The sequence below is a fragment of the Myodes glareolus genome, chromosome 7, assembly GCF_982192425.1.
Source record: "Myodes glareolus chromosome 7, mMyoGla1.1, whole genome shotgun sequence".
Classification (NCBI taxonomy): Eukaryota; Metazoa; Chordata; class Mammalia; order Rodentia; family Cricetidae; genus Myodes; species Myodes glareolus.
Window position 1 is genome coordinate 103,249,982 of NC_142032.1, and position 13,651 is coordinate 103,263,632.

Genomic DNA, 13,651 nt, shown 5'->3' on the forward strand with positions numbered 1-13,651 from the left:
ACTGTCTAGCAGACACACGGTAAAAACAGCTCGGCTCAGAATCGCCCAGATCTCTCGCGGTCTCTTGATCGCCTCCTGTCATGCTCTCGTCCTCCACCACCCCAAAACTTTCAAATTTGTGTTGGTTGAATCCATGCATGTAAAAGCCAGGAATATGAATGAACAATGGTATATATGCAAATGTTACACAGAATGACCATAGAGACTCTGAAAAGATTGTGAAGATTGTCCAGTGACAAGTAACATCAGAATGAAAACATTGCAAAATTGTGCAAAATTAGCCCTTCTAACTTTAGAGTATGGGTTTAGGTGAGAGAAGGCAGGGAAATAAGGGAAGGGAGGGATGAGTACTTTAGTGGCTCATGGTGTCCCTGGCAGTAATCCATTCTCAGGTGGGAGCATGTATATGTAGGCTCTAGTTACCCAACAACTAAATATCTCTCTGTAACCTCCACTCCCCCTCTCTCAAGCTGGATCAAGCTGGATGGCCTGAAACTATGCAGTCCAGGCTAAAGGTCGGCCTTGAACTCAGGAGATCCATCTGCAGCCACCTGAGTGCTGGGGTCAAAGATGTACACCTCCACGCCCTGCAACTCTCTTTTTAAATGTGTCACCACATTCTGGGATTCTTTTCTTTATTCCTTCTAATCTTATATTCTATATAACAGCATGAGACAGGAGGAAGAATTATCATGTAAGTATAGTTCTCTAAGACAAATAGATTATGTAGTTTAATAACACTTACTTTCCATGAGACATTTTTTAGCTATATTGTTAATGTTTATGACAGACTTCATATTCCACATATGACTAATGCTTTTGTTGGCATCTAAATGGATGAAAACATTTGGTGGCCCGAATGTGTATTTCAGCCTCATGCTCCTCAGTCAGCTAGCTGACAGTTTGGAGGGGCACAAAATTCTCTAAATCATTTCAGTGATACTTAAGAAAAAGGTTAAGTAAGTACTGGGGCCTCATTAAGCTATTTCATGACTTAAGGTTTCCTTTAGTAATGTAACTGATAGATTGTCCATAAAATATAACCTCTAAGCTGAAGGAGGGACTACACACTCTTTAATACTGGCCAGAGGGTAGGAAAGGCAGGATAAGATTGCAAAATACTGCTTCCTGGTGAGCTGATGTCTAGAAGCCCCTATGCGCATCCCATTTGTTTTCTTCCTTCAGATTCATGAGCACACCTTCAATTTAGTTCTTATTCAAGTCCATCAAGGGCTACTTCTGATGACATTTCTTTATGGGTAAACTCTTCCTGAGCTGGTACTGAAGTTTTTCTGATAGTCTGTCACAGAATCAAAAATTCTGGGGTTAGAGGAGATCGTAAGAGTTGGTTAACATAATATTCCCTAAGAAATCCAGAAAGGAGTGACTTTTTACATGGTGTGCTGATGAATTCGATATAAATGACCTGAAGTTTGCCACACAGAGACCTCGTCACATACTGTCATATACCACAAAGATCTACAAAGGTCTGCTGGTTCTCCCAGCTAACCACTGAAGATAGACCAAGTCCCATTCACCTCTAACATGTCTAGGAAGGAAGCAAACGTTGAGGTTCATGCCTGCTCAGCGTAATTCATCCTCAAAAGGTGCTGGCTCAAGCATAGTCATTTTGACTGATGTGGAAGCAGGGCCACTACAGAGTACAAAGAAGCTTGTGCCTGAAGCCTGCTATCACATAGACTGTGGAGCAGAACAACCTGAGCTAGATGAGAAATTTAAAGATGTAATCGGAAGATGCTCCATGACATGGAGAAACTCTGTCCTAAGGACAACAGGACAAGCTCTTCTAACCCCAAAGTCAAGTGTATGTGTTTCAACCCCACAGGCCAGATTGCCATTAGTAATGAAATAAAAATAAACTTTCAATAGATTATTTTTTCTTATATTGTAAACACCTATACAGTCTTTTTTACATAAATAAATGTATTCCTATAGAAGATTGGAGTGCTATGTGGAAATGTGACAGAACTTCCAGGAGTGATTTTAAAACTGGCCGGCCGGTTTATGTAACAAGGACACCTGACATTTGCAGGCACAAATATTAGAGCGTCGTGAACAAAGCTAGCTTTTCATTTACCACTGCTGCACCCTTTCATCCATCCACTCAGTTCCTCCTTCAGCAGACACTCAGTATCTACTGTGGGCCATGGCGCTTGCTGTGTGGGGCAGAGCGAGAAGACATGGCCATTATATTCCAGAGAGGATGACAAACAATGAAAGGAAACAAAGAGAAACAGACACTGGTAAATTCTATGAAGAAACAAGCTGTGTGCTAATTGTTACCTGTCAAATCCTTCCTGCACTGGGTTCTTGTTCTGTCCTGGTAAGTGAATTCCCCTTTAGACAGAACTTGTTAGCCTTGCATGTGTCTTTTTTTAAAAATTCATTTATTTTTATTTTATGTGCATTGGTATTTTGCCTGCATATATGTCTGTGTGAGGGTGTCAGATCTTGGAGTTACAGACAGGTGTAAACTGCCATGTGGGCACTGGGAATTGAACCTGAGTCCTCTGGAAGAGCAGTCAGTGTTCTCAACCTCTGAGCCATTTCTTCAGCCTGCGTCTTGTATATGTTTTATCTGTGAGTATACGTGTGTGTCCATGTGTATGTGGAGGCCAAAGGTCAGCCTTGGACATGATTTCTTAGGAACCACCCAACATGTTTTTTGAGACCAGGTCTCTTGTTGGCCAGGAACTTGCCAATTAGGCTAGCTTTACTGGCTGGCTAGTGAGCCCTAGGATCTGTCAGTTTCCACGCTCCCAGTATAGGAATTACAAGCATGTGCCACCAAGTCTGGCTATGTTATATAGGTTCTGGAGCTTGAATTCATGTCCTTGTCCTTGCATGATAAGCACTTTACTGACAGACATTTATCCACCTCTGAGCCTACATTTTAAAAGATATTTTGCAACTCTCTAAATGTTCATGTTCATTTCATTAGATCTCTGAGAATTTCAGAAACACTAGGTTTTCTCTTCTATTACTTTCAGCTAAAATGCTATTTACCTTATATATGGAATAATGGTTTGGGGTATAGACACCAATAGTCGAATTATTGGCAAAATATTCTTTACTGTACTACAAAAACAAAGAAAACAGGAACACACTTGTTTTATTCTCCCTCTTCTCTTTCTGATGTTAAGTTTAAATGAAGTGACAGAAACAACCTTCCACTATTTTTATTTTAAATTTTCATCAAGTTTGGCTACAGAGCAAATAACAGTCAATTCGTGAAATCCAAGAAAAGAAAGCATACCGAGTGTAGAGTGCCATTGCTGGTCATGGCTGGAGGGCGAGCCCACCGCTCATTCTCCAGTTCCTCCATCACTTGGTTCATGGCGCTCTTCAGCCACGTGTCCACAGAAACCCCGATCTGCTTTAGTAGGTCTAGCCGGGCTTCAGCTTTCAATTTAATTATCTAAAACCAAAACAAAACAAATAAGGTTGGAGATTAAGGCAATTTCCCTTCACATTGATTAAATTATTTCCAACTTTTTAACAACTTGATGTTTACCAGCAATTGTTAGATATTAATTTTTCATCTACAGAAAGGAGAGAGAACATGAACACAACAATAGGAATTGGGCCTTTTTGATAATGGCAAACGACATACTCGTATCTTTTTGAGTGACTGATTTAGGGGTTGCTGGAGACTGAATGCAGGTCCTTGTACATGTGATGCACATGTTCTATCACTTGGTCATACCTGTTGCACTTTGCATTGCAACACCCACAGTACCGATGACACATAAAACACAACAGGACTAGGAAGAAATGAGAATGTCCCAAAGGCTTCCTTTTGCTGTTAAGAAGAATGGGGCTTAGAACATCTTAAAATCCAGCATCTTTCGTGGCCTTCCAAATGAACCCTAATCATGTTATCCCTTGTTCTAAAATGCTGTGAGACTCTGGACTAGGCCTATGTTTTATTCTTAAGGAAAAAAACCCCACATTTATTTACTTAGTATATATGTGTGTCTAAGTATATGTATATATACCACGTGAGTGCAGGAGCCTGAAGAAGTTAGAAGAAAGCATCGGATCCCCTGGAACTAGGTACACAGGGCTGTGAGACAACAGGTGGGTGCTGAGATTGAACCTGGGTCCTTTGCAAGCCAAGTAAATACTTTTAGTCACTGAGCCATCTCTCCAGCTCCAACTCTGGACTTCTGAGTAATAATTTGGAATAAGATAGCTTTCACATTTTGAAATATCCTTTTCTGTCTTCCCATGGCCTCTGTGGCCCCACATCACTACATGCTCGGCCAGTACAACACATTACCCCTGCCTGGTCAACAACAGTTCTCTGCATGTTCATGCTTCATGATGGCTGCCTATCTTTTGAGGGTCAGTTAAAACATCCTTTTTATGAAGGTTTTTCTAATGATTCTCGCTTCATGGGCACCCATTATAGCCTTCCCTCTGTTCCTAAAGCACTCTATGCAGATCCAGTCATAATGTGAAAGGCATTAAACACCCAGCTGTTTACTTCTCTGACATAACTAAGCCTCCTTTGGCACTGGAACACAGACATTCAAAGCTTTTCTCCTAATATATTTAGTAATCTTTTTAAAATGAAGTCCCACATAAAAGCACTTCTACTGCTTTTCCAAGAAGATATTTTTACCTTGAACTTTAGTTAAAATTGAGAGACTGCTATTCAATGACACTGACAAAGTATTTTCTTTTAAATAATAATGTTTAACAATATTTCTTTTTAATAATATCAACATTTTCCAGCACAAGCTTTAAGAGCTTGTTTTTCACTTGGCTGCCACTGTGGATTGTTAATGAATAGCCCTTTTGATTTTAAATAGTCATGAAGCTGCCAGAAACACTAGGGTCCTATAGGTTCCCTCCTTGCTCTCTTTAACAGCCACAGCATCTTTTCTCATTATTATTACATGTGTATATGTATATACATATACTATTTTAAATGTGCAGTTTAGTGAGTATTAAATATACTAACTGTTGTGCAATGATTACTTCCAGATTGCTTCCATCATATTTTCATCATACACAACTAAAACCAGGGAGTGGAGAGAAGGCTCAGTGGTTAAGAGCATTGGCTGTTCTTTCAGAGGTGCTGAGTTCAATTCCCAGCTTACAACCTCCCTTAATGGGACTCAATACTCTCTTCTAGTTTTGTTGATGTACATATAGATAAAACTCATGCACATAAGTACATGAGATGCCCGAGTCATCTCTCTTCAGCCCTAAGTTGGTTTCCATTTTTGTAGTGAGATATTTTAATTTCTTTCTCATTTTCTTTTAAAAGTATCTGTACATAATTGGTGCGGGAGAATTGTCTGTATTCTGTCAATCATATTTTAATAAAACGCTGATTGGTCAGGCAGGCAGTATAGGCGGGAAAGCCAGACAGGACGTAGGGGTGGAGCAAGGAGACTGGGAGTATTCTGGGACACAGGAAGCCCTCAGCGACTCCTGCGCAGATCACTGAGGAGGCAGCATGTAACTTGCCCAGCTGAGAAAGGTACGGAGCCATTATGGCTAACATAGATGAGAATAATGGGTTAATATAAGTTATAAGAGTTAACAAGAAGCCTGACCTAATGGGCCAATCAGTTTATCACCTTATGGAGTCCTGTGTGTGATTTTTCCTTGGGACTTGCTGGCTTGTTGGGGTACTGGGCGGGACGGAAACCCCAACAAGCCAGCCGTCATGTTACATATGGCGCCCAGACGTGGATAACTGAATCCACAAAAAGCCTGAGAAAGCTTGGGAAAGAATAGAGTAAAGCATGTTTTCTAGGTGGCAGCAATTTCTCAGGTCTGCTCTGCTTGCTAGAGGCAAGCAAGGCTCTCAGTTAAGAGAGGCTTCCTGACTCAGCTTTAGCTGCAAAACCTTGCAGCTCATTAAGAGGTCCTGCCACAAAACACTTAAACGGTGTTGATGTAAAGCTGAACGCATGCTTTTCGGTTTTCAGCCGTAGCAGGAGAAAAGCTGCGCCGTTTTAAAATGCTGGTTTTCTGGGCTGTCCTGCCAGGGCAATCTCTGACTCAGGCAGGCAGTCTGACTGAGTGTGGTCTGTGAGCAGAATGCTCCAGCTTACTTGCTAGCAAGGACCTTGAAACGCCATAGAGTTGTGGCAACAAAAATGGCTACAGCCAGTACCTCCGCAGAGGCTGGAAAGCTAAGGATCTAGCCGTCAAAGCCACGGCTTTCCGTATTGCTTTGTAAATTAAAGGCTCATGTGGTCAGAAAAAGAGAGAGATACAGTAAAGAGAGGTTCAAAGATGAAGAAAACCTCTAAATAGTTTACAGTGTGTTAAAAATATATGCAGGCTAAAGGTTAAAGTCATTAAAAATAAAAAAGAAAGAAAGGGAGAAATAGGGTGTGGTGGTACACACCTTTAATCCCAATGCCTGGGAGGCAGAGGCATATTGACCTCTGTGACTTCAAGGGGCAGAGGTAGATTGACCTCTGTGACCTCAAGGTGTGGTAGTACACGCCTTTAATCCTAGCACTGGGGAAGCAGAGACACCTGGATCTCTGTGAGTTCAAGGTGTGGTAGCAAATACCTTTGAGCCCAGTACTGGGGAGGCAGAGACAGAAGGATCTCTGAGTTCAAGGACAGCCTGGTCTACAGTATTATTCCAGGACAAAGATATACAGAAAACCTGTCTCAAAAAGTAAAAGTAAAAATAAAAGAAATAAAAGTTAAAATAAAGACGCATAAAGATGAAAAATACACAGAGAATCTTGATACTGTGTGTTATTATGCTCTCTTTAAATTGTCTGAATGCTGAGGAAGGAGAAACAGCTGCTAAAAGACTTTTGTTTATAAATGATGCTGAACTAACCCAAGATAGGTATTTTGAAAATACCTTGGCTTCAAAACTGAAGTCAAAAGGTATGTTACTTTGGAGAAGAGATTTTGCTTTTGTTTCCACAGAAAATGAGAGGCTCTGGATTTATTCAGAGTTAAGAAAAATCATCTTTGACCAAGGGAGACCACCTGAGTAATCTCCAGTAGGAACAGATGGCCTGGATGTCTGAATTCTACATCCAGAACAGATTCAAGACTGCTGCCTGAGATGATCGAGACTCACAGGATACTCCAGACAGGACTTGATTATAACTCTAAATTTTCTTTAGGTCCCCATAAGATTATCAGCACCCCCAACCAGCAGGAAGTAGCCTGAAATACTACGCCCACATTCCCAACAAATGGATTATGGGTATTTTCCTTTGTTTAAAAAAAAAAGAGGGAAATGGTGCGGGAGAATTGTCTGTATTCTGTCAATCATATTTTAATAAAACGCTGATTGGTCAGGCAGGCAGTATAGGCGGGAAAGCCAGACAGGACGTAGGGGTGGAGCAAGGAGACTGGGAGTATTCTGGGACACAGGAAGCCCTCAGCGACTCCTGCGCAGATCACTGAGGAGGCAGCATGTAACTTGCCCAGCTGAGAAAGGTACGGAGCCATTATGGCTAACATAGATGAGAATAATGGGTTAATATAAGTTATAAGAGTTAACAAGAAGCCTGACCTAATGGGCCAATCAGTTTATCACCTTATGGAGTCCTGTGTGTGATTTTTCCTTGGGACTTGCTGGCTTGTTGGGGTACTGGGCGGGACGGAAACCCCAACAAGCCAGCCGTCATGTTACACATAATGTACATTTAATATATATATTTATAGGAAACTACATTTAATATCTTAATGCTATAATTTGCAATTATGTATATCAGATAATTAATGTGTGTGTATGTGTATGCATGTGGGTATCAAAAGGCATTTCAAAAACTTCAAATATTTAAAAATCAGGGCAAAAATATGATTACTAATGTTTTATTCAAACAATTGCCTCATTCTATTTTTGCTGTTGTAGGTTTTTTTTTTTTTTTTTTTTTTGAGACAGGGTTTCTCTGTGTAGCTCTGGCTGTCCTGAAACTAGCTCTGTAGACCAGCCTGGAACTCACAGAGATCTGCTTGCCTCTGCCTCTTCAGTACTGAGCTTAGGGCCACCACGTCCAGCTCATTATAATTTCTAATTAGTGGCTTATGAGAGTACAATGGCTGATGTAAATATTCTTGTGAGAATTGTAGAAATCATAACAATGTAATAATGGCTTAATGTGAGATGTTAATCTTTTTATAAACATCTGACACATAGGAAAGCACTCATTAAATAGCTGAATTAAGCAGTATGATTTTGCCTCAGATTAACCAGCCACTACACAGTCCTCAGTCTCTGTACTCACTGGAAAGGTTTTTTCATCTATCACAGAGTACCACAACAGCTCTTATTCTAATTAGCAAAAAAAAAAAAAAAAAAAAAAAGGAATGGAGCCATATAGAGAAGAGATTAGACAAAGCAAATTAATTAACAAGGAAGGGAATCATTCATGTTGGTAGGAATTACTAAGAAAGTAGGAAGGAAATGATAAAATTTTAATTAGTGTTTTTCTCTTTTGGAGAAGTATTTATAATAAAGTAAACACCAAAAAAACCAATGCAAATAACAATACAAGCTAAAAAAAGGAAAAACAGAATTGATTAGTCAGTTTCTCTGAAAAGTTCAGTGACCTAGTCTATCCAAAAACTTCAATCTGGGGCTGGAGAGATGGCTCAGCAGTTAAGAGCACTGGCTGCTCTTCCAGAGGTCTTGAGTTCAATTCCCAGCAACCACATGGTGGCTTACAACCTCTAGAATGAGATCTGGTGCCCTCTTCTGGCCTGAAGTCATACATGCAGACAGAACACTGTATACATAAAAAATAAATATTAAAAAAAAAAAAAGAATCTCGACTAGATGTTGGGAAACCTTGGTTAAAAAAATGATCTCCTTTAAAAGGAACAATCTTAATCCCAGAACAACATGGTTATTAAGGCTTATGCAGTTATTAAAAAATAAAACTTCAATATGGCAATCCTTCAATTCTTGACCTAATAAAATATGTCCTCACATCTGCTAACTAATTTTAGCATTGCTTTTTGATTATCCAATAAGTGGAAACTAAGTGGGAGCTCATCTGAAGACAATTTCACAGATATTTAAAACTAAGATAATGGATCTGATATCACCTATATATTTTTAGTAAGAAACTTATCTTTGAGATTGAAGACTTAACTGCTTGTGTCAGGAGAGGTAAGACAATCTGTTGTGGAACTCACACTTCGTAATTTTAGTTTTAAACTAACAAACAGTAAGTCTGGCATACTGAAAGGGAGAGTAGGTCTAATCTACAACAACTGTGTGACCTATTACTGCTACACTAAGGTGAAGTGGAGAAGTTTGGTGGAGTTAAGGTATTACACAGTGGTACCATGGTGGAGTCTGAAAATGGAAAATATAAAGATATTCCTTCACAAATTTTTTGAGTCTTGTCTCAAAATCGTCATTCCTGCTTCACGAAGTTTTCATCTACAGTGGATAAGCAACAAGGACAACTCTTTCACCAAAAGCTGGTGTTTACTCAGAACTGCCTGCCAACACCTTAGTGTAGTAGTTTCCTTGTGACCCTTGGTTTAGAGAGGAAAAAAGCTATTGGTTGCTCTCCTCTCTGTGGGAGTCTGAGGTTCAGACTGTGCCAGGAATAATGCAGAGGAGGGTACAAGAACAAGTGGCAAGTCTGTTCTGACTCAGATCACCTCCATGGGACAGTGCTCAAAACATGCTTACATTCCATGTGCTTACTTACATTGCCTCTCCATCACCCAACTACTGAAGCACTTTCTTAAGACTTTCAAAGGGATATTTGAAAGTCATTAGTGTAGATGAACTCTTAACTAGTACAAGAATTCCTTATTTGGATGCCCTAATAGAAGCTGGTCCAGAATCTGTGTTACATTATGTATATGTGTGTGTGTGTGTGTGTGTGTGTGTGTGTGTGTGCGCGCGCGCGCGCCCTCATTATATGGGATATACACATGGAGGCCAGAGGTCAATGTATCTTCCTTGATTTATTGTCACATGGTTGTTATTATTTTAAGTCAAGGTGTTACTCTGTAGCCTTAACTGGTCTGGAACTCAGTATGAAGACCAGGCTGGCCTTGAACTTAAAGAGATCTGCTTTCCTCTGCCTCCTGAGTACTGATTAAAGACAAGCACCACCACACACATAACATATTATTATTAGCATTACTTTTTTGAGAAAAGGCCTCTCACTGAATCTAGAAGCTCATGGACCTGGTTAGAATGACCCGCTGGAAGCTCCAGGGATCTACTTGTCTCCACCTCCCTAGCGCTGGTATTACATGGTACTGGGGAGAGAGCTCAGGTTCTCACGCTTGCATGGCAAGCACTTTACTAACTGAGCCATCTCTCCAGTCCTCACCTAGAATCTCTTCTCATAATGTATATTATATTCCCTGAGGTATATATTTGGCCACCAAAAAGAAAACAATTCCTAATCTCAAACTCAAGTCTGCTTCCTACCTATCTTCATCTTTTGGTTCAAATTGGGTGGTGAGTGTGCATGACACACACGTGTGCTGCCTCCTCCACTGTGACTCATCACACAGCACTGCACTACTCGACTTATCCCTCCTCTACGCTGACGGAGTTCCTCTGGTTCTGTATCCATAGCTTTATGTCTCCTTAACAAGAACATAACCTGGTTGGTTTTTTTTTTTGATTCTTTCTTCATTTGTTTTCAACATGGCTCTAATCACAATTACTTTATCTCCTTCCCAAAACCACATTTTCTTCCTGATGTTCTGACTCTGATCGTATCCAACTGCCCAAGTATACCCTATGTAAACAGCCACTTCATCACTTCTCATTTCAACTTCCCCTTCTAGGCAAGCAGAGTATCATCATGGGAACTTTTTTTTCTTTTATGTTTTTGTTGGTGAGGTATCATAGCTATACAACCCTAAAAAGATCTTATGACTCCACAAGAGATTAAAATCCACAATTATGTGTTTTTTCACTACCTTCCTTTGTAGCCATATCTTTAATCATTTCCCTGGATTAGGGAACCAGTCAACATCTGAACATACATGTGTCAGTTTTCTTACCATTAGTTTGAATGATTGACTTAACACTTTGTGAAAACTTTAAAAATTAACAACTGCATTGTGACATTCCTTTTGCTGTTTTTTTTAATGTTTCATGACTGTGGGTTCTTCACAGTAGGTTTTTGTCTAAGTGTTTCAGGTACACAAAAATACTACTGTGGACACCGAGATGATTAATTGTCTTCAACTTAAAACACCCATGTACAAACTCAGTTTCAAGGTGCCTGTTATGACTGTGACACTGTGCCTGGAATCAAGTGAGACGCTGTAACTGGCAGCTGTCCTTACCTCTGCTTTACGGATATTTTCTCTAGCTTCATCTATTTTCTGTTCCAGCTCTGCTCGACTCTGCTCTGATACAGCAACCCCATGACACTCCAGATCATTTAAAACCTATCAAAGAAAATAAAGATGACTGTTTTTTTTTTCTTGTGCTCTTGCCTTGAGTATTTAGGTAATTTCAAAGGGTTCAGTGGGTAAAGCCAAGACTCATTTTTAAACTTTTTTTTTCGAGGCAGGGTTTCTCTAGCTTTGAGCCTGTCCTAAAACAATGACACAGTATTCTTGTAAAACAACACAAAGTCCACACATGAATCTATCACATACTCTCTACACCAAGATATTACCCCATTAATTTGTATTTTTCCAAACCATTTTTATAAAAATCTTGTTTGTGGGACTAAAAAAAAAATACAGCATTCCCTCAGTGTTTGTAGCAAACCTTGCCATGTTTGCAGACTGACCTCAATTCAATAGTACTACAGTTTAATAGTACCGCACTTACTTAGAGCACTTCCCAACACTGCAAACGGAGCTACATAAAGAACGTAAGTAAAGACTCTTTGAACACACTGGAGTAGTGACTTGAGATGAAAACATAAATGTGGAACTGGTACGTGCTGCTTGCTTACTCACTGTTTTTCTGTACTGGTGATCACAGTAAGCAGGTGCTCCACTAGTCAGCTTTATCCTACACGTCTACATTGTAGTATTAATATGCACTGTCAAATTTTCCCTGAAAGGTTGTACCTACCCCTCCCTAGATCCTAACCACAGGGATACTGACCAACTTATGCTGACACAGAATTTTGAAAAATTGATTTTAATTTTATGACTTTACAGAAAGTCTAGTTTCATGGGCTGCTGTTCACCCCCCCCCCCCCCAGACAGCGTTCTCTGCAGCTTTGGAGCCTGTCCTGGAACTAGCTCTTGTAGACCAGGCTGGCCTTGAACTCAGAGATCTGCCTGCCTCTGCCTCCCAAGTGCTGGGATTAAAGGTGTGCCTGGCCGTGTCCATCTTATTTCTATTCTACAGCATATGCATGTGTGTGTGGAGGCCAGAGAAAGATGTTAGCTCAAGACCAGGAAAGTCAGGGCTATGTAGAGAGGAGACCCTGTCTCCACACACACACACACAAAAAAAAAAAAAAAAAAAAAAGAAAAGAAAAGAAAGAAAGAAAAAAGGCTTATGGGCTTTTCAAGGTAGGCAAGAGTTAAGAGCATTACACTGACTGTTGAGAAAATACAGGGAAAACATACATAGGATTTTTCATATTGATAAAATTAAATTCCTTGGAGCTGGAGCTCAATGGTTAAGAGCATGGACTGCTCTTTCAGAGAACCCGGGTTCAACTTCCAGCTCACACATGGCATCTCACAGCTGCCCACACTCTAGTTTTACTGGATCTGATGCCCAGAGCCCTGTTCTGACCTCCATGGGTGTCAGGCACACACACAGTGCACAGGCAAACACAAATAAAAATAAAATTCAACTCCTTAAATCTATCTGAAATCTGATTTCAGCTGCACAGCCAGGGTGCTCTATCACATACTTACCCGCTGCTGTTGAACAATATTTTTGTGCTCACGCGCTACACGTGTGGCCCATTTCCGAGCCTCTTTATTTAGACTGTGTTCCTCTGTGGTACCAGTTTCTGATTCTAATTGTCGACTCTACAAGAGAGAACAGAGAGAAGTACTGTTATCTCTACTGCAAAGTCCACCAGTCTGTAGTTGGATCAGAAGGTCTTTCCTTAATCAGCACTGACAATGTAAGGCACACCCTACTACTGTGAGAAGCAAGGTCTCACGTCAAACAAAGTCCGTGTGAGGCAGCTACAGAGATTAGTAGTCTTGGAGGCCACTGGGGATGAATCCCTTCCTCTTTAAACACTTGACTGAAACACTGAAGATTCCAGAAAATATCACCTGTCCTCTGAAAGTCAGCCCTTCATTGTTGGGACACTGTGCCCTCATATACCTAAGAGGATATCTATTTACTTAACAGGAGGACTTTCCACAAATTCTCTTATGACTATCTTCCTCATTTATGAGGAACTGCTAAATGCAACAAAATTTCCCTCCTGATAAGAATTCTCGGCGAGGTGATGGTGACACACGTCTTTCATCCCAGCTTTCAGGAGGCAGAGGCAGGTGGATCTGACTTCAAGGTCAGCCTGGTCTAGAGAGTAAGTTCCAGAACAGCCAGAAAAATCCTGCCTCAAAAAACAAAACAAAAAATAATCCTCAAGTAATGCAGCACAAATAATAAAAACCTAGAGATAGAAATCAACCCAAAATCCAGAAAAGCGAAGCAGCCAAGCCATGAGAGTTTACCTCTACCAAGGCTGGGTGACCG

The 13,651-nt window shown here is 40.4% G+C and overlaps 1 protein-coding gene across 4 annotated transcripts in view; it reads right to left on the reverse strand.

Annotated features, from left to right (window-relative positions):
• The window catches only part of Fchsd2 (FCH and double SH3 domains 2), a 231,214-nt gene that overhangs the window by 21,316 nt on the left and 196,247 nt on the right, over positions 1-13,651 (reverse strand). For all 4 annotated transcript variants that reach the window (XM_087908664.1, XM_087908666.1, XM_087908665.1 and 1 more), the window contains 3 exons: positions 12,850-12,966; positions 11,302-11,406; positions 3,278-3,439 (listed from right to left, as the gene is read on the reverse strand). In XM_087908664.1, coding sequence (XP_087764790.1) covers positions 3,278-3,439; positions 11,302-11,406; positions 12,850-12,966 — 384 coding nt within the window. The remainder of the gene's footprint in view (positions 1-3,277; positions 3,440-11,301; positions 11,407-12,849; positions 12,967-13,651) is intronic.